This window comes from Sphaerodactylus townsendi, linkage group LG04 (assembly GCF_021028975.2).
Source record: "Sphaerodactylus townsendi isolate TG3544 linkage group LG04, MPM_Stown_v2.3, whole genome shotgun sequence".
In the NCBI taxonomy this organism is placed as follows: domain Eukaryota; kingdom Metazoa; phylum Chordata; class Lepidosauria; order Squamata; family Sphaerodactylidae; genus Sphaerodactylus; species Sphaerodactylus townsendi.
The window spans coordinates 122629133-122656010 of NC_059428.1; the positions used below are offsets into that span (position 1 = coordinate 122629133).

Here is a 26878-nt window from a genome sequence, read left to right on the forward strand (position 1 = left end):
TTTATACCCCACCCTTCCCGATCAAGACCGGGCTCAGGATGGCTCTGCACATGGAGAGCATGAATTGCCTCATCAGAAGTACTGAGATCAGCAAAATAGTTGGAGTCAGTTAAATTAGCCTTGCATGCCTCAATATTTGACTGTGCTGTCCTGAACAGAGGCGCACCCTTCTATGCCCATTGACTAGAAGGGAATAACTCACTTAGAATCACAGTGTGAATTACCCCCAAAAAATACGATGGACGCCAATCAATGTTGGGGTGTTAATGTTATAATAGAAATGTAGCTCCTTTCTTGCCTATTTCTTCCGTGTCTTTATAAAAAACAACAACCCCACTCCTTTATCTTTAGTTTTTGTAGTTTATTATCCTTTACTACAGAATATAGTTGAGAGTGATCAGTAAAGACAGGGGTCCCCAACGTGGTTCCCATGGGCTCCATTGCACCTGCCAAAGCCCCCAAGTATTTTTTGGAAGTGGGTGCGGCCAGGTAGGGCTTTTGCCCAGCAAGGCTTCTCATTAATTATTGGAGATGTTTTTAAAACATTGCTTTGGCAGCAGCTGCCACCATATCACAAGGACCTACATTATGTTGCTGAGTTAAGCTGCGGCCATCGTTTTATGGCGGTCTCCACCTTCTGTGGCAGCCATTTCATTGCTGTGCCCACCATGCTGTGTCAGAATTCCAACGGCTCAAAATTTTGGGGCTAGTTTAGAGAAGGCTGCACATTTGCAGAACCTAAAATCCACCTTCCCTCAGGCAAGTCTTGTTTCATCCTGGCTGGTGAGAAATGGCCTACAGGGAGATAACCTTTGCCTATGGTTGACATGCATGAAGTTCAACACATGTATGATTTGCTTGCTGTAAACTGCTCGTCTGTCATCCTTTATCTTCAACCGTGTGTGCCTTGCATTCTCTTTCTATCTCTTATTTCTCGCAGCAAGCCGAGATGAGCTCCAATCCCGAAAGGTTAAGTTGGACTACGAGGAAGTGGGTTCTTGTCAGAAAGATGTTATCAATGTCTGGGATAAGAAGCTCTTAAACTGCAGAGCCAAAATCAGATGCGACATGGAAGATATTCATGCTACTCTGAAAGACGGTACTTTTGTATGCATGTGTCCAGTACAAGAGCAGTTTCCTCTGCTGAAGTAGAATAAGACAAGAATTGTTACACACAGGCCTCTTGATGTTTCCACTTGGAGGTTATCTTAAGGAAAGAGAGAGCATAATGCAGAATTAGCAAACCACTTGGTCATCTGCAGTTTCTTTGCCATGGTTTTTATACTTGAAAATCTAAGTTTTCATAGTTTCACAGAAGTTGGTTTTTATACCCCATTTTTCTCAGCCTGTAAGGAGTCTCAAGGCTGCTTACAAATTCCTTCCCTTCCTCTCTCTCCAACAGACACCTTTAAGGTAGGTGGGGCTGAGGGAGTTCTGCGAGAACTGTGACTAGCCCAAGGTCACCTAGTGGGCTTTGCATGGAGGAGTGGGGAAAACAAACCCACTTCACCAGATAAGAGTTTGCTGCTCATGTGGAGGAGTGAGGAATCAAACCGAGTTCTCCAGATTAGAGTCTGCTATGCTTAACCACTAAACCACACTGGCTCTCAGTGACCTCCTTTTTTTAGCACTGGCCATTTGGAAGTACATGGTCCAGAAGTAGCATCTGTTGTAGGTTCCAACAGCAGAGTTTAAAAATAGTCATCTCAAATGCTACAAAGGCATGGTTTAGGTTCAGTTTCAAAGCTAAAGAGCAACAGTGGCGTAGTGGTTAAGAGCAATCTGGAGGAACCAGGTTTGATTCCCCACTCTGCCACTTGAGCTGGAAAGGCTTATCTGGTGAACTAGATTAGCTTGTGCACTCCAACACATGCCCAGCTGGGTGACCTTGCGCTAGTAGTCACAGTTCTTCTGAGCTCTCTCAGCCCCACCCACCTCACAGGGTGTTTGTTGGGGAGCGGGGAGGAGATTGTCAGCCCCTTTGAGTCTCCTTACAAGAGAGGATACAAGAGTCCTCCTTACAAGGGAGGATATAAATCCAACTCTTCTTCTTCTTCTTCTCCTCCTCCTCCTCCTCCTCCTCCTCCTCCTCCTTCTTCTTCTAAAAATGAATGACTTCAACTAAAAAAAGCAAATAAATTTCATGCATCAAGATTGTTCTTTCGGGATGCATTTTGCAGAGATAAACCAACCTTTCACTAGCACAACAGTCCTCTGTTTTCCTCTCATGGGCACAAATGAAACCCACTCTTGGGTTCTTGTACTTCTTCTCTTCATGGGGAAAGCAGAATAGCAAGTTTTTTTTAATTTGCAAAGTCATCAATCAAATGCCAGTTTCCATGGCAATTCTGGGCTCATTAAGAGTTTGTTTCTAAACCAGTGTTTACAGCAAATTTTGAAGGCTTCATGAACTTGGAAGCTTCTGCGCAGACTTCATGCGTGAGGAGAGGCAGAGATGGGGCAAGGGCATGATACCGGAATGTGGCCATACTAACTGAATGTAACTATGGAAGAGTGTCACTGCTCCTGACAAAATGAGGCCAGATTTCTACAGCAAAAGGCAGCACTGTACAAAATTATTCATAAAGTTACTTGGTCAAATTATTAGGGACTGTGATCTATACTACTGTGCATAGTTTGCTATAAATTGGATCCTATGTGTCATTAAATGTGTCATGCTAATAATTTACCTTTCTCCAGTTCTTTCTTCTAAATCCCTGATTGGTTCTACAACCCATATCCTATTTCATTGTTTACTGAATGCCCCATCCTGTTGATTGTATTGATCTACCCTATATAATTCACCTTGAGTCCCAGCATGTAAATAAATAAAAAAGAAAGCTCCTCTTCCCCACTCCCATTTGTAAAAAAAAAAACCCCTATTTTTTTTTTAATATGTTCAGGTGTGCCAAAAAATCGCCGGGGAGAAATTTGGCAATTCCTGGCTGTGCAGCATCGTGTGCGACATCGGCTGTCCAACAAGCAGCAGCCCCCCGACATTTCCTACAAAGAGCTCTTGAAACAGCTGACAACTCAACAGCATGCAATCCTTGTAGATCTAGGTAATTTGCAGATTCTGTATTGGAAGGAAAACTTGCTATCCATGTATAGAACAGACAATCCTGGGCAGCTGACGGATGCAAGTTGGGAGATATATGTCAGCCAGGAAATCAGTCTTCCTCTGCTGTCGGGGTACTGTCCTTTACTTTATTCGCATTCCTGTTCCGTGCACACAGTAACTGGCTGGTCGTCTACAACATGTCCTTCCTTCTTGATTGACATTGTCGAGCATCCGGGTTAATGAGGTTCGTCTTGCAAGCAGCAATGGATTCTGAAAAGTAGCTGCCTGTCTGTTCTCAGAGCTCGGGTGTGTAACCGGCGTTACTGCGATTTCTGCGTTACAGCATGGATTTTGTGAAATAGCCATTTGAGGCCAGCCGAAGCAAGGCTGATGAACCACACTTGCACCCCGACTTAGTGGGTTCTGTGACCTGTCTAAGTTATGCAAAAAGACTGTGTGTATTTAGTTTCTCTTTTGCATAGTTTATTTTCCAGTTTTGCCAGGCATAGAGATAGGAGTTTATGTGGGATGGGATTACCAACTGGGCCTAGAGTTCTCCCAGAATGACAACTGATTGCAAGACTGCAAAGATCAGTTCCTGTGGGGGAAACAGCAGATTTGGAAGATGGACTCCATGGCATCACGTGCCCCCTTCCCAATCTTTGTGCTCTCCAACTCCCCCCCCCCCCCAACCTTCAGGAATTCCCCATACTGTAGTCAGCAACCCTGATGAAGGACACTAATCTGGATCTTTGGAAATTTCCCTTAAAGCCACTGCCACCCTACTCAACGTTTGTTTGTTGCTGAATTCTTGTTTTTTTCATCATTTTATGTTATGTGTGTGCTGAACTGTGGTGGTATTGCAACTCTCCCTCGGCCCTGCTCAAGCTTAACAACTCCTTGTAGCTGGTAGTTGGAGTACCAGAAAGATCTAGCAGAGATGAGTGTTCTGTTTCACTCTGAGGAAGCTAAGTTTGTTTGGGGCGATTCTGTTTTCATTGTCCTTTTCAGCATGGTAAGTGCTGTGCAAGCGACACAGAAGGGGGGTTGAACTGGCGAAGTGCTGTAAAACTGAGGAGTGGACTTTACCATTCTCCCTCCTACTCCAGATTTTGTAGAGACAGATACATGGTAATATTTGCATTAGCGACATGTCTGTAACCGCTTGGAGAACTGATTAACTGTTCAGATTAATACCTCTGTGTGTACATGATGTCACTTTATTTTGTTGGTTAAACAATCACCTGTATTGCTTGCATACCTGCTACCTCTGCTTGTTATAAAAGTGCATAGGTAAGTTTTAAAAACTGACAGCCACACTTTCCCTCCCTCCCTGTTCTTTTTCCAGGAAGGACCTTTCCAACACACCCTTATTTCTCTGCTCAGTTGGGAGCAGGGCAGCTGTCCCTCTTCAATCTTCTGAAAGCATATTCCTTGCTGGACAAGGAGGTGGGCTATTGCCAAGGCATCAGCTTCGTGGCCGGAGTGCTGCTTCTCCACATGAGTGAAGAACAAGCCTTTGAAATGCTGAAGTTCCTCATGTATGACCTTGGCTTCCGGAAACAGTACAGGCCTGACATGATGTCACTACAGGTAAGGCAGAAGAATGAAAATCGTTTCAGGGCGTGTTGATATGGTAGAGCAATGTAAGGATTTCAGTCCACGTCACATACTGCAGTTCATGGACTTGAATCCAGCCTGATAGGTTCAGCCATAAGTTGCCAACCACTGTGTAGGGAGTGCTGGACAATTATTTGGGTGATGCCTGGAGAGGGTGGACTTCCAGGGGAGATGACATCACATCCTCTGTGACAATCTAGGAATGTCTCAGTCTATAATTAAAACCCTGTTGACTGGGATAATTCAGAGAGTATTGCAGGGGATGTGTTATCACTGCTGGGTGGAAGTTTGGAGGATGTGAAGTCACTATGGCCTTTACCATAGAGATTATGGAAATTGCTAGAGTGTCACCATCAATGTTGTTTCTTTCCCCCTCTCTATTTTTTTCTCCCACTTCTCAAATCATCAAGGGCATGGGATTGTCCTCTCAGCGGGCAAATGGTAAGCCTATTGAACAGACATAAAAAGCACAGTATGGGTAGTCAGGTAGCAAGATGGCTTCCTTTCTCTTCCTATTCATCCTGTTGACACTCAGAAAATTAGTGGCATAGTGTTGGAACGGGTGGAGATGTACACTGAAAACAATTGGAAACACAACTGCTGAAGAGAATATATCAAAGGAACCAACCTCAGAGTTAAGAAAGTTCCAAGGGAAATAGAATCTGAAGTTGTGAAGAGATGGGCTCATTCCGCACATGCAGAATAATGCACTGTCAAACTGCTTTCAGTGCTCTTTGGAGCTGTGAGGAATAGCAAAATCCACTTGCAAACAGTTGTGAAAGTGGTTTGAAAACGCATTATTTTGCATGTGCGGAAGGGGCCATGGAGTTTCACAGAGAAGACACCTCTGTGGACCAGAATTCAGAAGCAATATGGTGTTGGGGGGTGGGGTAGGGGGCAGATTGACAATTGAGGGTGGGGTGGGGGGGCAAATTGAACTTGTTAGGACTGTTCAGTCTTGAGGGAGTAGCATCCAGTTCATGTTTTCAGCATATAAATAAAGCCCTAACTGGTCGATTAATCACTGCCAGCTGTTCTCTGTCCTTGTCGTACTCTGGCATGAAATTTCACGCCAGAAGTGCTCTCACTTACCCTGTGGAAAGTGAGAAAGCACATGGGGCAAGAAAAAGCGCATCGGGACAAGAAATCTTGCCCTGACGCACCTCCTCCCTTGGCGTGCCACAAACAGGAAGTGCATTGGGACAAGATTTCTTGCCCGACACACTTCTGGTCCCACTGCATGTGCCAGCAGGCAATCGGCCACTGAATCCTTGGGTGCCACAGCTAAAGACAGTATCTGCCACAGCTAAAGACAGCTAAAGACAATATCTGCCCCTCCCCTCGCATGCCACCCCTCCCTCCCCTCCCCTTCCCTCTGCTAGGGTGGGTGGGCCAGGTTGAGATGCCAGGCCCCCTTCCTCCCCTCCCTTGCATGCCACCCCTCCCTCCACTAGTGTGGGTGGGCCATGTGAAGATGCTGGGCCTCCGCCCCCTCCCTCCCCTCCCTTGCATGCCACCCCTCACTCCCTCCCCTTCCCTTGCTTCATTCTCATCGTTTATTAGGATTTAGATAATACACAATAAACAAGATTTGAATAAAATTCACAATAACTCACAGTAGTCTACTTTCTAACTTTGACAATTTCAACGCGAAATTTAGCAACCTTAACAGTGATCTCTGGATTACAGTTGTTCAACAAAATTTGAACCCTGCCGTCCTCATTTGTAAGGTCTTTAGAACAGTTTAGAGGAAGGATAAAGATATTATATGGTATTGCATGTAACTGGCAATCCAAGCTGATGTGTTGGGTTGAGCCAAGGGCACTTGGGGAACATATGCATGTTCTGTCTTCCAGTTGAGTCTTCCAATATCTCCCTATCAGTACCTCTGAGAGAAGGGCATTAAATCGAGCTTGCACAAAAGCTCTGTGGTGTGACGGAACGCCTGAAGTTGTGAAAATATTGAACCATTCTTCCATAGGGAGTTGACAATTTCATTATAGCAGGAGAGCATGTAGGCGGTTGGGCAGAGAATAATGTTTGGAATTCTTGGTCTGTGAGTTTCCAAACGGCATGTGCAAGAATCTAGTTTTAAGGATTGGTGTCTAGAGTGTTGGGAGGCAGGGGGGAGAAAGTCTAAAACAGCTGGATCTTGTCAGATCTTGGAAGCTAGGTGGGGTCATTTCTTTCCTGGGGGACCACCAAGAAAGGATCTACAGAAGAAGGCAATGGCAAACTACCTCTGCTTCTCGCTTGCCTTGAAAGCCCCTTGCTGGGGTCGCCCGAAGTTGGTGGCGACTTGACAGCGCTTATGTACATACATGTTCAAGCGGAGAGACTTCCCTTTGCCAGACATCAGATGCGCATTAAAATTTGCCCTGTGGTTTAGATAGAGATGTTGTTTGACTTGGCTGTGTGGGGTTTGTGTTCTCCTTGGGTGTTCTTCAGCAGAAGAGCTGTTTCAGGAGGCTTTTTGCATCATTTCTGGATGCTAGTTTGAAGGAGCCACCAAGCCAGGTGTGGTTTAGCATTTTATATTCCTCATTTTTTTTCCTACCTGGGTACTGAATCTAGGCATTTTTTTAAAAAAGAGGATATAGCAGCAATTGTGTATTAGTGTGCAGATATAGTCAAATATACCCTCCAATACGCTATTTTGGAAATGGTGTCCTTTTTGGTCAAGTTTGCTTGTGAGTAATCTTGTCTGAAATCAGGCCGTTCTTCCGACAACCAGTTTCCTGCCTTAGGAACGGTCTTCTTTCTCAAGTTTAAAAACTCCATTAACAATATAATAGATCTTGACAGCTAATCAATGTCTGCCTGTTTTTCATTTCTTTTCGGAAGAGATGGGAGAGCCGGCCTGCTCAGAATGGCAATATGTCAAGGGAAAACGCAGCATTTGTGGTGGTGGGGCAGGGGGAAGGTCGGGGGCCTGGCTCATGGCGCAGAGTTGTGACAGAGGCGCAGCAGCCAAGAAATTGGAGAAAAGGCAGGCTTTGGGATGGCTTTTTAGGCTAGAAGAAAAACAACTGTAATTCTCGATCTATGAGTTTCCAAATGGCATCTGCAAGAATCTAGTTTTAAGGATTGGAAGGGGTGGACTGGGGGAAGTTTACGGAATGGTCAGGAAATGAGTTATTTTGAAAACAGATATACATTCCTGGCTTCTTGAGGAGATAAATTAACGTCTCCCCCGCCAGATAAGGCACATAAACTGCGGCAACTCAGCATTCCGTTTCAGGTGTGGTCCGGGCTCCTGCGTGCTGCTGGAGCATTGATCTGTCTTGCAAAACATACTTGGTCCAGTGCGTTTTAACTGTTTGGTGCCAAATTTTGGCATCCTGCAGGAGTGGCTTTGTGATAAATGAGTCATAACAAATTCCTCCTTCCGAGGTCTCAGCTACACAGGGCAGCTTCTTCCATGGATATTTTAAGCCATGTTCTTTTCTTTCACGACTGCAGCAAGAGGGATTGCCTTTATCAAGGAGGAAAGAGCACGGGGACAGGAGTTCTATCCTTTGCTCCTCCTGGTGTTTTTTATTCACTGGAGATAGCTATGTCTGAGCTGCTGTTTCTCTCACCAGGGGAAATATGCGGTTACCCACATTGTTTGTCCAAAGGTCCCTGAATGAGCCTAGTGGAGTCCTAGTGAAAGGGTGACCTTTGAGAAGTTTAGGCCAGTGAGGAATTATTTTTGTCTATGATTTCTTTCGTGACCTGTATAATTTAAGGTAAAGGTAGAACAAAGTTACAACTCATGGCAACCCCATCAAGTTCCACCTCGGGGTTTTCAAGGCAAAAGGTGAGCAGAGGTGGTGCGCCATCATGGGCAATGATTGCAGAGCAATCCCAGTCTTGCTTGGTGGTTTCCCCACCCAGCACCAACTCTTCTTATCTTCCAAGCTCTGATCAGATTGGGCTAGGTAAGAGCTAGTGTAGGAGCCACGTGGCGTAGTGGTGAAGTGCTTGCACTGCCACTCAGAAGGTCAAAAGTTCGAGCCCCCTGTGGGTCAGATATCCTGGCAGCTGGCTCATGGTCAACTCAACCATCCATCCATTCCTTGGTCGGTAAATGAGCACCTAGCACACAGCTAGGGGGTAAAGAATAGCCAGGGAAAGCAATGGCAAACTACCCCACAAAAACGCCTTGCCTGTGAAATCACTGCTTGCAGTGGTACCCCAGGGCTGAACACAACTGAAGGGGAAACTTTACCTTTATTAGGGCTGCTGCAGGTATCTTTTACCTTCTCAGAAGTCTGACAACAGAGCCACCCTCATCCCAAACAAGTTAACAGATACCTCACAACCTACCAGCTCCGGATGGAGAGCCCACACTGCCTCCTCACCATCCTTTGGCCTCCAACAGCTTACATCCCACTACAAACCCACTGGGTAGCACAACTCAAGCCGTCGTGGTATAATGGCTAAGAGCAATGGACTCTAATCTGGAGAACTGGGTTCGATTTCCCACTCCTCCATATGGAACTTGCTGGGTGACCAGTCACAGTTATCTCAGAATGGAGGCAGGCAATGGCAAACCACCTCTAAACATCTCTTGCCTTGAAAACCCTTTGGGGTTGCCATGAGCAGCGGACTCTAATCTGGAGAAATGGGTTCGATTCTCCACTCCTCCACATGAAGCTTGCTGGATGACCTTAGGCCAGTCACAGTTCTCTCAGAACTCTCTCAGCTCACATGGAGGCAGGCCATGGTAAACCACCTCTGAACATCGCTTGCCTTGAAAACCCACATGGATCGGCTGTGGCTTGACAGCACTTTACACACATACACAGAGCACAGCTGAGAGGAGCCGTTTCTACTGTTTCCATTTCAGATAAAGCCATGCGATGAATCCCTTAATCGCTTTTCCTTCTCGTATGTTATCGTAGATCCAGATGTACCAGCTGTCAAGGCTTCTTCATGACTACCACAGGGACCTCTACAACCACTTGGAAGAGAATGAAATCAGCCCCAGCCTTTATGCTGCCCCTTGGTTTCTAACCTTACTTGCTTCACAGTTTCCATTGGGATTTGTAGCTAGAGTTTTTGGTAAGAACTTTTTGGTACCGTTGTAAAGGCAGTGATCACTGCTAATTGCTGAAGTTTATCAAATCAGTGTACGTTCTCTCCCCACCTTACCCTCCGAGTATCATTTGAGTGATTGTCACTTACCATTTTAGCCGACACATTTGACTAGATTAGCATTGGTGGGTATGTAAAACTTTTGATCTCTGCATTTTTTTTAAAAAAACGTGTGGCTGTGCTCAGATTTCTTGTGTTCTAAAGGATCTTGATGTTTAGATTTTAGCCAAGTATTAACACATATGTTTTGTAGGCAGATGTACACTGCAAGTCTAAGCTGGTGTTACAGTCTGTCTCCTTTCCCAAGGGAAATAAGAGGGGCTTGACATTGTTAACACAGAATTCTTCCCAGTATTTGTTTAGGGGAGGCTGTGAAGCAATTGGTTTGTGGAGCGGGTCCACCCCTCCCCATAACATCCTTTTCCAGTAGGCATTGGGAAGAGAATCTAAGCTGATGGTGGTAGCACCATGCCATGTCACAGCTACCAAGGGGCACCACGATAGTGCCATGATAATGGGTATAAAATTGGAATGCTTTTGTGGCATATGTTCTGTTCAAGTAAGGGGAGGGAGTGAGGGGTGGCATGCAAGGGAGGGAAGGGGAAACTGTTTGCCCCAGATAGATATTATGGCAGAAATTGTTCTGTGGTGGTCTTGTGAAATATGTTCAAAACACACTTAACTGTGTGTCTTGGCTTTCCTGCCAGCAAAATTATTGCAACTGATCTGCAATACTAATGTCTGCTTAAAACACATAATGAGCAAAATGGCCTCTGAGGGAATACTCTGTAATTTTGTATTCTCACTGCTAGCACATAGATCACAGTCCTCTGAAATCAAATAAGAAAGTTTGTATTTTTTAAGTAAATATTACAATAAAGAAACACAACAGATCTGAAAGCATGCAAATGCTGTCTTAATGAGGTAGATATCTTCAGGTACCGTCTATAGTAAAGCATGTTACCTGATTGATACTGTTTTGGGTTATCAGTATTTTGGATTAATAGCTTTGGTGCTACCCTTCTAATCTGATCTGTTGCTGTCTGGAAGACGTTTGATCTTCACTTTCTAGACTAGGGATTTTTTTACAGGGAAATAATGCCATCTTATGGTTATGTTCTTATCCATATCGTTTGCTTTAATACCTTATGTCTTGGTGGGTTTTAGTTGCCAACCTAAAGTGTGTGCATGACCAATAGAGAAATATGGCTGATTTTATTCATAATGGCTATTGACACACACAGGTCAACTAGGAGATGATATAGCTATTAGAGTAAGTTCATGGAAATTTCTTGATACCAGCCCAGTTTGTCTTCCATTGTCTCGTTAACCTTGGCATCATTTAATTAAAAACACATTCCCTTAAAATAAGCACATTTCCCCTTAATCTCTCAGAACTCTTTCACAATGTTTCACTCCTGATAAAAAAGTATGACACAACTTGCGTATTCTCTTTTTGCCTCTTGTATCATATGTTGGTTTTTTTAATTTAAAAAATAATAACGATCGTGAGATGATTTTGAAGTTGCATGCTTATTGGATCTATGTTTTTGTCTCCGCTCCAGACATTATTTTCCTCCAAGGGACAGAAGTCATATTTAAAGTAGCCCTCAGCCTGCTTAGCAGCCAAGAAGTGCAAATCATGATGTGTGATACTTTTGAGAACATAGTTGAGTTTCTTAAAAACACTCTCCCGGATATGACGAAGCTGCAGATGGAGAAGATTATCACACAGGTAAGCTCTTACCTTTTCTAACAATTTTCTTTCCTACCAATCTATCATAGTGTGGGTTCTTAGAAGCCCTGATTCATAGACTGTGTCTGACCCAGTGGCATTCTTCACCTTTGTTATCTTTAAACTCCTTTGAATCAGTAATTGTTCTTTGCAGGCCATATCAGAGAAGGTATCACAGGAGGTCCTTATGAGTAGATCTGAGTAAAACTAATGTCTCGTCTGTTTCTTGACACGTCAGACTGAAATCTTTCTATGGAAGCAGGAATTCCTAGGTCCGTGGTGGCGATCCACTGTCCTAGGTGATTGTTTTCATACATATTTGGAAAGACCTGTGCGTGAAACTGGTTATTGTGCGGCTATTTGACTCACTGTTGAAGTAACCAGTTCCTGTGGGGGAAACAGCAGATCCTTTTTAACTGGAGAGGATGGGGATTGATCCTGGGATGTTCTGCATGCATAGAAGAGACTCTTCTACTTAGCCAAAGTGCCTGTCATGAAGCAAGCTTGTTTGTCTCAGATTCTCCTGTGATACCCATCTTTAACCAGCTTGCGATCTTCTATAGCCAAACTTGTCCTTTGCTTTCCTGGCAGGTATTTGAGATGGATATTTCTAAACAGCTTCATGCCTATGAAGTAGAGTATCACGTTCTTCAGGATGAGCTACAGGATGACTCGAATCCATGTGACGATGGTGAGGCTCCTGAGAAACTTGAAAGGATGAATAACCAGCTCAAGAGACAGAACATGGACCTGTTGGAGAAACTGCAGGTAAATCACAAAAGGCCAGGCGTGATAATCAACAGAAGATGCAAATCCTAGACCATGATGGTTGAACACCTAAAAATCATGGCAAGAGGAGAGAAATGCCTCTGTTCCTTTTTTGGGCTTCCCACATGCATGTTTCTTTTGGCTGTGAAAGGAAGTGATGGGGCAAGGCGGTAAAAATTGAGCATCCATGGACACAGTTTCCCCTCCAAATCAGCTAATCTTCCTGGCTCAATTCTTATTTAGGTGTTTGGAGACCTAGAACTTTTGCATATTTAAGTTGGACACAGTCATTATCTCTATTTCTGTCTCTCGACATCTCACTATTCTTCCAAGGGACCCTTCAGGAAGGCATATATAGTTCTCTCTTCCACCGACTTTATCCTCCCAGTACCTCTTCAAGGTAGTTTAGGCAGACCAAGAAAGAGCATTCCAAAAACACCCAAGTGAGCTTCATGGCTGAGTGAAGATCCGAAATGTTTCTCCCTTGTCCTAGCCCAGACAGCCAGAGTGGTGCAGTGATTAAGAGCTCCTGATTCTTACCTGGTAAACTGGATTTGTTTCCCCACTCTTCCGCAGGAAGCTTGCTGGGTGACCTTAGGCTAGTCAGAGTTCTTCAGACACTCTCAGCCCCACCTACCTCACAAGTTGTTTGTTGTGGGGAAAAGGAAGGGAAGGAGTTTGAAACTCCTTTGAAACCCTTCTGCACATGCAGAATAATGCACTTTCAATCCACTTTCAACGCACTTTGCAGCAGGTTTTTAATGTGCAGACTAGGAAGATCCACTTGCAAACAATTGTGAAATTGAAATTGTGGATTGAAAGTGCATTATTCTGCATGTGCGGAAGGGGCCTAAGAGACGTGGAGTATAAATCCAAACTCTTCCTCTCTTCTTCCAGTTGTCTAACCCAATTCCACACTGGCTCATTGGCACTGGGCATTAAGCAGGATCCAGCAAATTAATTATATGCAGTCTGGTGTCATGCCTTCCAGTGGGGTATAACCAATCTATTGAATCAAAGGGATCTAGGGCAGGAGTCTGCAACCTGTGGCTCTCCAGATGTTCATGGACTACAATTCCCTGACATGCTGGCAGGGGCTGATGGGAATTGTAGTCCATGAACATCTGGAGAGCCACAGGTTGCAGACCCCTGATCTAGGGGAAGAATATTTTTGCTAGACTGTCACCTTACACTGTTGGTGAAGAATTGCACAAATTATTATTGTTTATTTTTGTGGCTGCTATCCCGCCTTTCCCACTGAACTCAAGGTGGATTACAAAATAGATCTCTAATAAAACAATGCACTGGGCCCCGAATTTTCAGAAGTGCAAAGCAAACAATTAATCAAACTGTCTGTGGTAACAAAGCAATCAGTGTAGGCAAAGACTTAACCCCCCCCCCCCCAAAAAAAAACTTAACGGTTGACATAACTGTAGCAAAGAAAGTGTTGCGAAAGAAGAAGAAATTGTATTGCAGTAAAAGGGGGTCACCCATGCAGTCAACATGGCCGTATGCTGCAATACTATCCTTTAAACAAGGTCAAAATAGCAACCAGCTTCATATTTAAACATCTCCAAAAGCTTTCTTCTTAAAACACATTTTAAGATGGCGTAGACAGGAATTTTGCCACTATAAGAATCACATGAGGATCAAAATCAACTAACAGTTTAGCTACAAAAGGCATTCTTGCAAAACACCTCTATTCATCCTGATGATTTTGGTCAACTGTCTATTGTTTCCCCATCTCTCTTGAACAGCGTTATTGTGGTGGAATTTGTAAAATTAGCTAAAGGACCAGACAATCTGTAGAAGTTCGTAGTTAACTTTTCCCACACTCTGGCAAAAGGAATAGAATCAAAAGTCTTCCATGGGTTGATAAAAGCCGTGTAGAGTTTACCTCATGCAGGCATGCAAAGGGAGAAGCCATTTTACACACTTGTATATCCTGTATTATTCTGCTGTGGTTTATCACCAGATGAGCAGTTTCACCTAGCCCTAAATCTTCATAAGTGGGGCAATTTTGCAAAAATGCAGAACTGCTGAAGTTCAGACCTAAATAAACAAAAAGAATCAAAATTTCACTACTAGTATTTACCTGAAAGAAAGATAAGATCCCCTCCTCACAAAATAGTCATCAAGAAAAATAGGGGTTATCATCCAATTTATGTGGTAAATTTTTTGTTAAACTTTCTTTGGGGCGGGGGTAATCTTACACACAAGGTCATCTTCCTAACACGTAAATGCAGGAAGTATTTCTCATAAACCCTGTGTGCAGCTCCTCATGCAACTCTTAACTTGTTACAAAGAATACCTGTAACACCATAGCTATGTCTATTGCCTCTATCAGTTGTCCCCTTGTCAAACCTCCATTTTGCAACCTTCCTGTAGGCCGCTCATGCTAAACTCCAGAGCGTGGAATCAAATTTGGAAGACGTCTTGGCGAGAGAGAGCAAAATGAAGAGTTTGATCCTATCGCTGGAGCAAGAGAAGACTCTTTATCGAAAGACTATCGAGAAGATCTGTCATCATCTGCCTGCTGAGGCGTTGTCGGCTTGTGAGCAGCTGCTGAAAGAGGCGGACTGTCACCCAAACATGATCTGGAAATAAGCCATAAATTGAGAGTTGCAGGCGACGCCATTTTCTGACAATAAAGGAAAGAGACAGACCGGCTGCTGTTGAGGGTATCTGCTCTGCCTCACACGGGTACTGGGATTCTTAGAGCAGAAAGAGAGGCCTTTTTCAACCTTGATATGCAAATCCCAGGTTAAATGTTTTTAATAATGTGTGTACATAAATTGCAATGCAAAAAAAAAAGTTCAAATCTAATGAAGACAATTAGATATATATTTAGGACTTATCTAAAGGGAGAGGGGGGAAGGGTGATATTTCACTAGTGGGAACCAGTGATGACTTTCCAAACGTCAACCTCAGTATGTTTTCTTGACCTGTAGTAAAAGAAACACTGTTGTGTCTTTCTGTACATTAATTAATACTTGAAACAAAACAGGAATGTAATTTTTCCCCTCCAAAGAATAGCATGTTTCTCATTGTAATGGGGGCGGGGTTCTTTTGTTGAGGTGGTGATGTGATGGAGAGAAAGGAATGGGGAAACGAGAAAAATCCCTTTGAGCTCTCATGTGCCTACAGTGAATTCTGCTGACAGCCACAGCTATGTAAAATTAATCCCTGTTGGCTCCCCCGATGTGACTTTGCTACTGAGAATCACTAGTTCCAACTTGCTTTTTCAGGCACCTCCAGGTGGCCTGGCCTTATTTTTCCTTCTGTATCTCCCAAAGTTGACGGGGGAGGAGGCGAAGGTTGGAAGTTATCTCTCTCTTTCAGATCTTGCCCCTTGCTCTGTGAAGAGTCAGATGGCAGCAACATCACAAGAAGCTGGATCCATTGAACTGTGTTATCCCCGGAGGGCTGGTGGGAGATGAAATGCTGGACCTTGCGCACAACTAGTCCATCTGGAAGAGGCCGCTAGGGTAGCCCTTCTTCCGACATGCTGATTCTGTATGTGTCGGCCTTGTTTATATGGAGAACGTTCAAATAGTTCGTCTCCCATCTTAGAACCTGAAATGGTACGGTCCAGCAGCAGATTCCTCGCCTAGGGTTTCTCCTCATACATTTCAGGCGTTGAGGAGCAGAAGAGGCGACGCAGTTTTTGGCGCAAATGGTGTGCGCTGCAATTGAATGTGCGTTGTCATTTCAAGGTTTCAAGGAGTCAAGGGAACTTTGTAGGATTATTTTCTTCACTGTTTCAAGGGCCATGGGGTCAAACGTTCGTTCCAGCTTCACACACACCCCCACCTCCTTGTTGGAACAAGGGTACTGAATAAAATGTATGCGTTAGCATTTCTTAAACACTGTAGGATTATTATTAAAACAGAGCAAAGATGCACTTGCCCCAGAAAAGCATGTAGGCTTTTCTTGTGTTAACTCTTCACAGAGTCTATAATCTAGATCTAGTGGTGGATACATTTCAGCTGCAAATATCTGCTTTGTAGTATGCTTTTTAAAACAAAATTTAAAAAATCAAAGAAGGCCATGGACACTGTTTGATGTTGTTCAGGCGGCTTCTTCTAGCCGCTGCTCTTTGCTATTTTGAAGCATTTTTTGCGGGGGGAGGGGAGTGGGGAATTCTTCTACCAGGCCGTGAAGTCAAAGCTTGATATTATAGGGAATGGCAAAGCTATGCAAATAGCTGTCAGTCACACCCAGGAAACGTGCATTTTTGGAAAATGCTTGAATTATTATCAGGTTTGGTAGAGATTTATTATTTGTCAAATTGTTTTAATAATGAGAAAAGTGCCAAAATCTGCCAAGCTGTCTTACTCATGCCAATTGGGGAAGAGTGGGTGTGCCTGGGCTTCCGTTGTAACACCCATTATGCAAATGACAAATTAGATGCGGGAGGGGACAACAACGTTGTGGGGTTTTTGTGTGTGTGCCACAGCATCACTCTCTCCCATTTGTGGTTATGGTCCAGCCGGAGGACAGGAAATCCTCAGAGCTGACGTAACTTGTATTAATTTTGGTCCTGCGACAGAAGACTCAGATAGTTTTGTTTCCTTGCCATTGATTATTGCCTCTTATTGAGCGGCTAAATTTCACATGGAATTAGATGGCACTGCAATAATACTGTATTTCCCCAGTTCGAGGGAGAGAGAGAAGCCATTTGATGCAATTTGTGCAAACGGAATTAAATCCCAGAGAACTGTGGGACCGTGTACAGCAATGATCAAGTTGTTTGGGAACACCCGGCTTTTTTTAAAATTAATTTTGAAGCACAGAATATTTCACTGTATGTTGGACTTGCATTGACTTTTGAGTTACTCATCCATCACTTGGAACATTTCCAATAAATGTCATTGCTGCAGTTCTATTGGCTGGTTTTGTTTGTAATGTGGAGGTGTGCGTGTTTGTATGGAAGCGTGGATATGGAAATATCTCGGCTGCCACCCTTGATATGATTTTAATCTGATCCAGCCAGTTTAGTCTTACATTCTGATTTTGACGCAAAATTTATCGGATGGAAAAAAACCTCTTACAAGATCAAGGCACTGCTATCAATAAAACAGATCTGTAGGAAAAATTATTAACATTCTAAGCTCTTTCTTCCCTAGGGGCAACTCAAGCACCAGGGTCTCGAACCTGAAAGTGGGATTACTGGCTAAAGTAATAAACTGTGCAGATACATCAAGCATCGTTTATTTAGAAATATCAAGTGTTGTTTACATCAGGATGTGTGATCTCTAATCTCATAAAGAAGAGCGCGCAGCTATTAAATATAAGCAGATTAGCCGGTCTGCAGTTGTGGGCTTTAACATGCCCAAATGGTCCTGGTTGTAGTTGAAATGTTATTAAAATGCTATATGAAGAGTGAAAATTACACAGCTTTTATTCATCATGCAAATACATGATCTACCTAATTTTATATTTTGCCTAACTAAGGCTGGGTTTTTTTTTCCATTTTGGGCAAGGACACTCATTCATTGAACATCTTATTCAGGCCGCATGGTGCAGTGGTTAAGAGGAAGAAGAGTTTGGATTTATAACCCCCTGTTTCTCTCCTGTAAGGAGGCTCAAAGGGGCTTACACTCTCCTTTCTCTTCCCCCCTCACAACAAGCACCCTGTGAGGTCAGTGGGGCTGAGAGACCTCCAAAGAACTATGACTAGCTCAAGGTCACCCAGCAGGCATGTGTTGGGGTGCACAAGCTAATCTGGTTCACCAGATAAACCTTCACAGCTCAGGTGGCAGAGTGGGGAATCAAAACCCTGTTCTCCCGATTAGAGTGCACCAGCTCTTAACCACTACTCCTGAGAACTGGATTTGGTTTCTGCTCCTCCACATGAGCACATTTGTTCCCCTATCCCTACACATTAAGCCTGCTGGGTGGCCTTGGGCCAGTCGCAGTTCTTTCAGAAGTCTTCTGAAGCATGCTTTACACCTGCCTTTCCTAAACCCCTTAAAATGAGGTCAAGCTGGGATTTTGCATCTGTAATGGAGAACTGTGTTGTAACGTACACGATATTGATGTGTTACAATGAAGCTATTTGACACCAGTATACAGATTCAGCAACAGTCAAGCTAGTCAAGATCTTAGTGATACTTGCATTATGACAGAAAATGCATTTTTTGAGGTTTGTAGAGCAGAAGACCTTGTGAATGTAAACATCATGATGGATAGGAATATTTCAAAAAGTTAAGCCCCTTAATTAGAAAAATGCACATCCTGGTCTAGGGAGTGTATGTAATTAATGGCTAAGCATTTATGGTAAATAATGATGCAGACAGCATAGTTATCATGCCATTGTACATTGTATGAACAGCTGGGCTGTGTGTTTGAAGGGGCCTGTATTAAAATCTTTCTGTGCATTCCAGGTTACCATGAAGGCTTCCATGCTGAATGGTTGTAAGCCAGCATGGTGGTGTGGTTAAGGGCAGCAGACTCCAATCTGACGAACTGGATTTGTTTCCCTGCTCCTACACATGAAGCCTGCCGGGTGACCTTGGGCTAGTCACAGTTTTCTCAGAACTCTGTCAGCCTCACCTGCCTCACAAGGTCTCTGTGGTGGTGGAGGGGAAGGGAAGCCCATTGTAAGCGGCTCTGGGACTCTTTAAAGGTCAAGCAAAGTATCTTCTGCGGGTTCTAAGATTTCAAGAAGACATTCTCGAATTGCTTTCAAGTATCTTTTCACAGCCATGAGGACTGGAAACTTGCATTAGTTTTTAAAATGCACAGTGAATTCTGTGCTCTTAGAGAATCATTTCATATCCACAGTTTTTATTCTTTTGATTGAGGGAGGCAAGAATCATGGGGATTGTCTGTAACCATTTCTCTTTTCAATTAGGTAAAGGACATTAAACCTTTTCTCTGAAAATCTCTTATTGTATAGGGCAAGGATAAAGCCTGACGGAAAAATTACCAACAGCTTAGTGTTCTCTTACCACAAACTTATCTAGCTGCACCCAGAATTCTACTACATTTAGGATAATCCCTTTTAGGGGTTTACTTGAAACCTGAGAACTGTATTACCAAAACATTTTGTTGTGGGAAGGGTGCCTGATGTCGGGAAAATATTTTTGTTTTCTGGTTGTAGCAGCTTCATCCTTTCTGTAATACATTAGTCAAATTTGCAGGATCTAAACTAGCATATCAGTTCCAGTCCTTGAGGGGAAACTTGAGCATAATATGAGAAAACACTGTGGGTTTCTTTTTAGGCCTCAGTGTGAGGGTATGTTGCTGATGTTGCACAGTTAATAGCTTTTAAAATGTTCCAAAATTGTTTTGTCATTTATGTGTCTTGATGTGTGTAGGCACTTTTCAATAAGTGCTTGTGAATAACTCCCAAAACAAATCTGTTTTTTTAAAACAATGCTGTTCTCGTTTCTGTCAGACCTGTTTCCTTGCAACCATCACAATTATGGGGACAGGTGCACCACTAGGTAACAATGACACTTCTCTGCACCTAAAAGCTAGAGGATGAAAACACCCTACAAATTAAAAATGTCTTTTTTTTGCTCACTGATTATACAGTGTTATAGATCAGGCACACAGAGATGCCGTCACAATAATTGAGTATATACAGGAAAATATAGCTTAGACTAGAATGCGGGTTTCTCCAGATGTACAGCCAATTCCCTTTATCAGCTTTCCTACCAGCATGGCCAATTGGCCATGCTGACAGAGGCTGATGGGAATTGTAGTTCCTGAACATCTGGAGAGCCGCAGGTTCCCTACCCCTGTTTTAGACCAACCACCTTTACAAAAAAAAAAAAAAAACAATAGGAGCATTGTGTTGTTTCCGGGCTGTATGGCTGGGTTCTAGTAGCATTTTCTCCTGACGTTTCACTTGCATCTGTGGCTGGCATCTTCAGAGGATCTGATGGTAGTAAAGCAAGTGAAGTATATATGGAGTATACAGCCGCAGATGCAGGCGAAACGTCAGGAGAAAATGCTACTAGAACAAGGCCATACAGCCCAGAAACCACACAATACCCCTGTGATTCCGGCCGTGAAAGCCTTTGACAATACAAAATACACAGTAGGCAAAAGTATGTAATAGGTCAACAGTTTATATATACAATAGCCAATAACACCTCTAGATTGATTGTTATTTGGCCCAGGCTTCCGTATGTTTTTAAGTGCAGAGTGGTGTGACTGTTTCCTTGCAAGACTGTAGGAGAATGGGAGAAGATAGAGGGCCTCTAGCCAAGAGACCCTCAAGATATGTGGATGATTGACCTGGAGATTTTATAGGGGTTGGGGTATTGCCTGACTTGTTCAGGTCCAGTAGAATAAGAAGGTTCCCTTGTTTGAGATGGATGACCAAAGTTGGGAATGGAAAATAAGCTGCCCAGCATTCCTTGGACCACCAGTTCAAGACTTGTGATGTTAAGTCTTGACAACTGCTAAAAATGGTTTTGGCTTGGCTAGCGGTTGCTTTTAAGTCTGCAGAAAGTTGCAAAATTTATCTGAGAATATGACTGAAAACAAAACAAAAAGGTACACAGCAGGGCAATGTTGTGGGTGTGTAAAGTACCATCAAGTCACATTTGACTTACAACAACCCTGGCACTGTTTTCAAGACAAGAGACTTACAGAGGTGGTTTGCCCTTGCCCCCTCTGCTTTGTGACCCTGGCAATCTTTGGTGGTCACCCATCCAAGTCCTAGTCAGAGACAACTCTGCTTAGCTTCTGGAATCCGACATGATCCGGCTATGGATGGGCCCTACAGTAGTTCACTGAAGCACAATTTTTGCTACAGCCTCAAGGGCTGAACAAACTCCATATTTTTATCTACCACTAGATGTCTCTGCTGCTTTCGTAGATACCAGTGAAATTTCCCAGAATTTTTCCATTTTCTGTGTCTTCACCTACATCTTGTTTTGTGAACTATATATTAATTCTTCATGTGTTTGTACTGCTTCCTCTTCCTCCCCCGTCTGCTTTATTCATGGATTCTCTCAGGTCACTGCTTTTCTCTGTGATTTGCTCCCATTCTGTTTGCCAGGATACCCTGAATGATGCCGTTTTGTAACATCCGGCTGAGGCTCTGCCAGCTGCTACAAACTCACCATTCTCCTATCCTAGTGTGGTTGCTTAGCTCAAACGTTACTACTGGGTTTGTGTTTAGGCAATTTAAGGGTGATACATGTGTACCTCCCCATGCTTCAACTCATGCAGATTTTCCCAGGAGTATCTAGGATGCTTTCCCATAGTTTTCTAGTTGTTCCTGCTTTTTTATAATTATTCATCATGGTATTTTCAGCTTCCATGAGATATAATTATTGCCTGTCTGTCTTCTGGTACGAATGGAAAAGGGAGCTTCACTCTAGGCTCCCTTTAAATTACCTGGAGGGATGGAGAAAGTGACACAGAAAGGAACCAACATTCAGGTGCAAAGTCAGGTCACCTTGAAAGACCAGACTGCAAAAGCTATCTGAGCGCATACTCTATGGCGGCTCAGCCACCATTACTGCTACAATCTCTGCCGCTCTCCACTAAAAATTTAGTTAGGGAAGACGTATTACACTGAAAGTCTGTGGCATAGTGGTTAGGAGTGGGGACTCTAATCTGGAGAATCAGGTTTGTTTCCATGCTCCTCCACATGAAGTGGAGGCAAGGGATTCCCCACTCCTGCCAAGGGCTGGGGAGCTGGCAACCCCCTCTCTGTACCATTGTATAAGTTGATTTCAGGGTGACCTCTTCAAATGACCTTCATGTCTCAGATCTGAAAGGGTGATGGCCACCTTCTTGTATTTAAGGATCCCAAACAACTAATGATTCCAAAGCAGTGCGCTGAAGGGATGTCAATCCCTCTAGGAATCACCAGAAACTATATGGTTTTAAACACAGAGTTCCAGCAATTCCCAGCAAAACCTACCTCACCGACCCAGTCCTTTGCTCGTGGCCAGGCCTAGAAATGCTTGTGCAGAAATATGTTTAATTAATAGAACACCAAAACTTAACGCTTGGATCCCCAGTTACTATCCCCAGTTCTGTGGCAATTGGTGTAGATTCAGCAGAGGATTTTCATAGATGGGAAGGATAATATTTGCCAGTTTCCCCCTCCTGCTGCAGAGAAAACCCTCTTGTTGTTCCAGGGGGATTCCTCTAGGGTTGCCAGCTCTCAGTAGGGAAATATCTGGAGATTTGGGGAAATGAATTTAGGGGAGGGCAGAGTTTGGGGTAGAGAAGGACTTTGGTGAGGTATAATGCCATAGAATCGACCTTCCAAAGCTGCCATTTTCTCCAGGTGTCACCTGGATATTAGTTGTAATCCCTGGAAATCTCCAGCCACTACTGGCAACCCAAAATGCCATTGGGGCATTTTGAGCTGCAGGGGGGTGGGAGGGCAGGGAATTTACACTCCAGTGACAAATCCCTTCTGTTCCCCTAGGGCTTTGACCCAGTGTTTGGAGTTGGGGGGGGGGGGTATTTTGTCCTTCACAGGGTCCTGTTGGAATAACCTGAAGAAAAATTCTGAGGGGGAAGCAATTTTTTTAGGAAAAAAGGGAGATGGAACCATTTGGGTTTGAGGAATAGGCCCCTTCTGCACATGCAGAATAATGCACTTTCAATCCACTTTCAATGCACTTTGCAGCTGGATTTTACTGTGCAGAATAGGAAAATGTAGTGGTTAAGATCGGATGGACTCTAATCTGGAGGACCGGGTTTGATTCCCCACTCCTCCATCTGAGTGGCAGAGGCTTATCTGGTGAACCAGATGTGTTTCCGCACTCCTACATTCCTGCTGGGTGACCTTGGGCCAATCACAGTTCTTCGGAACTCACTCAGCCCCACCTACCTCACAAGGTGTCTGTTGTGGGGAGAGGTAGGGAAAGCAGCTTGAAAGCCACCTTGAGTCTCCTTACAGGAGAGAAAGGTGGGGTATAAATCCAAACTCTTCTTCCTCTTCTACGTGTGCGGAAGGTGCCATAGTCTGAGAAGAAAGCTCTGGAGAGCTGCAGCTGAACCCAAGAGCCAGCCCAGCTGTGGCAAAGACTGTGGATGAGAGGCTGGTTGAGGGCCTCCCAGAGCAAAACCCTTTTGGACTTCCAGCTTGATAGTAAGTCTGTTTTGCAGATGTGCCCACATCTACTGGCTGAAGAAACCCAATTTTGTCTTTCGAGTTCTGGTTGCAAAGGGGAACAGAAAGGCTATGAAAATGCATTTTACGTTATTCTTCGTATTTCACCTCACAGCTCAGAGCAGTGGAAGCACAGCTGCTTTCTTCTTTTCACATATACCCCCTTCAATTTCTTCCTGTAATTAAGGTTGGTGGGGAGGGGGGTTATATAAATATGTGAATAAATAAATGCATTTTGGAGACAGTTAGGCTGTCTGAGCAGTGTTCTTAACTAATCAGTTTTTAAAAGATTAACGGCAACTTCAATATCGACAGGGGAAGGAGACATTTTCTATCACTCCTGTCAAGATGGCATAATTTTCAGATGGGCAGTTTGGGCCTCAGTTCAGGGCTGGCATTGGTATAGCTTGTGGTGGGGCAGCTGGTGGGGCCCAAGGTAGAGGGCAGCCTAAGATAGTTGGACTAGTATTTGAGCACCCAGGTTGAAATCCCCACTTGTGCCATGAAAGTTACCTTGGGCCACACTCTCTTTGCTAATTTACCTCACAGAGTTGTTGTGAGGATATAATGGATGACTGGGTCTTCACTGGAAAGGAAGGTGGAGTACAAAGAAATGAAATAAAATTAATAAATTAACCAACCCAATTTTCTTCCCTCAACTGAGGTTATACTTCCACCTACAAAAATGTCTGATCTACAGAAGCCATTCTTTGGTTTTACAGAGATGATGAACCTATGACACACATGTCAAAGGTGACACACCGCGATGTATTGGGTGACACACAGCATTCACCAACATTTGACAACAGCTATTCTCCCCATTCCAGCTTCGACATCATGAATAGAAAAAGCTGCATATTTGTGTCATGGCTTTGCAACAAAAGGAAAAACAACACGTGCTCGGGATTGCTGGGCAAAACAAGCTTTATCCATCTACTTTTTACATGAAAATTGTGTGTGGAAGAGCTGCAAGCAGAGGAAGCCTCTGTGGAAAACCTTCACCAAATGGCAGAGGCAGGAGAATCTCTGCACTAGCACACAAAATGGTGGGCGCAACTCTGAAATTGACTAGAGTTCTGTCAGCTAGCAAGAGCGGGAAAAGAACCATTTTGGCTGGCGATGCTTGTGTTCTCTATGGTGTGGGAACGCAAAATGCCAAAATGGATCATTTTAAAATGTCCGCAGGATGTTTTGTTTCTGCTGTGCAGAAAGGACCAATGTGCGGAAGAATCTTTTGCAGGGTAATTCTTTATGTGCAGCTCAGTTATATGGAAGTTGACTTTGGCTGATGACATTATCTGGCGCAAAATATGATTTTTTAAAATAATGTTGGCTTTCTACACTTGTATAATAGAACCCTAGTGTGCATTTTCACTGGTATTTCAACTTGCCCTCTCTGTTTGGCACAATATACTGTAAACGTGGCAGGCAAATAAAAGTTTTGCTCTGACCTTGCTGGGTTATCTTAAATTGGCTGGAAAGCATGTTTTCTTCTCTGTAGCTCTTGAATGCTGTTCTCTTTCTCCCTCTGGAAAAAAAACCTGGCAATTTTAATCCTCCTCCTTTGTATTTTCAGGCTTGGAATGCGATCATAAATGTTAATGTGGCTCTTCATAAGGTTCCCTTCTATAAGTGTGAGCATCATAATGGAGATTTAGTGGACTATAAACAGGATGTCGGAAGTTGCCCTCCGTCAAAAATTAATGGCAGCAATGGAGATTAAATCATTCTTCCGTGAAAATTCAGCATGTAGTGCTGGGAGAGGGTTGCAAGCGAGCTCAAAAGAGGCTGTTCCCTGGAGACAGGCCCAAGAGCTGCTGCTACTGCCTGTTCTGTGCAAATGGGAGCCATTGCTAAATCTTCTAGAAATCTACAATAATCCTTGTGAGCAGTTCCAGGTGGGAGCTGTTCTTCATATGCATGTCACTTGGCCTGTCCGTATAGCTTTATTTAAAGTTTTGCTGCACGGGGAGATGGAAACTTGACAATACCACCTCATGTTTCTTCATGGCCCTGGGCTTTTTCCTTTAATTGGCAATTTACCTGCAGAGGTCAGGTCTGGGGTGTATGTTCTGCAGCCAGTGTATGTTTGTGATGGAAACAAACCGTTTGCAGTTGAGAATTTAAGAGGGAATTCGAACAAGTGCTGGGACTTTCTTGCTGAAACTGGGGTACAGGTTTGGGGGAAGGGGAGGACTAGAAGCCAAATTACTTTCTGGGAATCTAATGTAGATTTCGCATCCAACTTGATTATTTTGTAATAATCAAAGAAATAAATCAGGCCATTTTTGCAAATAATGGCTGTAAATAAAGCCATTATTACAAATGCATCATAACTCTCTAATGCTCTCATATTCAGAGAAATGCAGTCCCTGCTGGATTGCCCTCGGGATTTCTCCTCTGTTGTTGACCTCCATTTCTTAGCATCTGATCAGATTCTCCAAATGCTGTCACGAATCTAGTAGGACCAAAAACCAAAGACAGGTTGGAACCATGCAGCGAGTTGCAGCTGGGATTAAGCAAACCATGCATGCCACAGGGGAGGGGGTGGCATGCAAGAGGAGTGAGTGAGGGATGGCATGCAAGGGAGGGAAGGGGAGGGAGCCTGGCATCTGGACATGGCCCACCCACCCTAGCAGGGTAGGGGGAAAGGTGGCATGCATAGGAACAGTTTTGCTTTCTAGTGGTGGTAGACCCTGGAGGGCAGTGTCATAGGAAGGAAAAATGGTGCCTGGGGCAAAATGGCATTTGCGGCCCCGCCCCCCAAATATGCCTCACTCACCCTTTACAGTTAAAAGAGCAGCCTGCTCTGGTCCATGGGGGCTGCTCCAGGCCGCAGAGCCAGCCTGAGGGGAAGGGCGGGTGGAGCAATTCTCCCCACACACACCTGCGCCCGGGGCGTTTGTCCCCCTGTCCCGTGGTAGCTCCGCCTATGCTTGAGACAGAGGTGAAGAGCAAGATAGAGGTGAAGAGCAAGCTTATTGTTTACCCTAGCCCTGTCTGTGCATTCTCTTGCCATCTTCCATAGATTCTTCCTATAAAGACCAAATGTATACTTGGTCCTCCACAATAACAGGCAATCATATGTCTAACGCCAATCCAGGTCATAGAGTGAAGATCCACAAAACGTATCTAGGTCCAAAAAGAAGGGATTTCTTCACAAATCTGAAGTCCCAAGTTTGTAGAAAGATCTAATTAAAAAAAAATGGGGTGGGGAGAATTTAAACATTTCAAGACAATGCAACCAAGAAAGGAATGCCTACTGACCTCTCATTAGCCATTTTGGGGGGTGGGGGGTGTTGCTAAGCAACCAAAATTTTGCTAAGCCTTCCAAACCTTGGTCCCTGTAAAGCAAAGCCATGGGGGCAGGAACAGGAGCAGTACATTTGGCGGCCACCACACAGCTCAGTCATTCAGACTTTTCCAAGGGAGAGGCTTCTGGGGAAAGGGAGGAGGGGAAAACAGAAAACAGGGAAGCTGCTAAAAGTGGTCCTTTCTTGGCTGGTGGATG

General features: G+C 44.0%; 1 protein-coding gene across 4 annotated transcripts in view; it reads left to right on the forward strand.

The window, feature by feature from the left end:
• Positions 1–17148, forward strand: part of TBC1D4 (TBC1 domain family member 4) — a 120108-nt gene extending 102960 nt beyond the window's left edge. For all 4 annotated transcript variants that reach the window (XM_048493012.1, XM_048493015.1, XM_048493013.1 and 1 more), the window contains 7 exons: positions 941–1099; positions 2904–3062; positions 4410–4654; positions 9571–9730; positions 11329–11498; positions 12090–12266; positions 14655–17148. In XM_048493012.1, the coding sequence (XP_048348969.1) occupies positions 941–1099; positions 2904–3062; positions 4410–4654; positions 9571–9730; positions 11329–11498; positions 12090–12266; positions 14655–14873 (1289 nt within the window). In that variant the 3' untranslated portion in view covers positions 14874–17148. The remainder of the gene's footprint in view (positions 1–940; positions 1100–2903; positions 3063–4409; positions 4655–9570; positions 9731–11328; positions 11499–12089; positions 12267–14654) is intronic.
• Positions 17149–26878: the final 9730 nt, after the last annotated feature.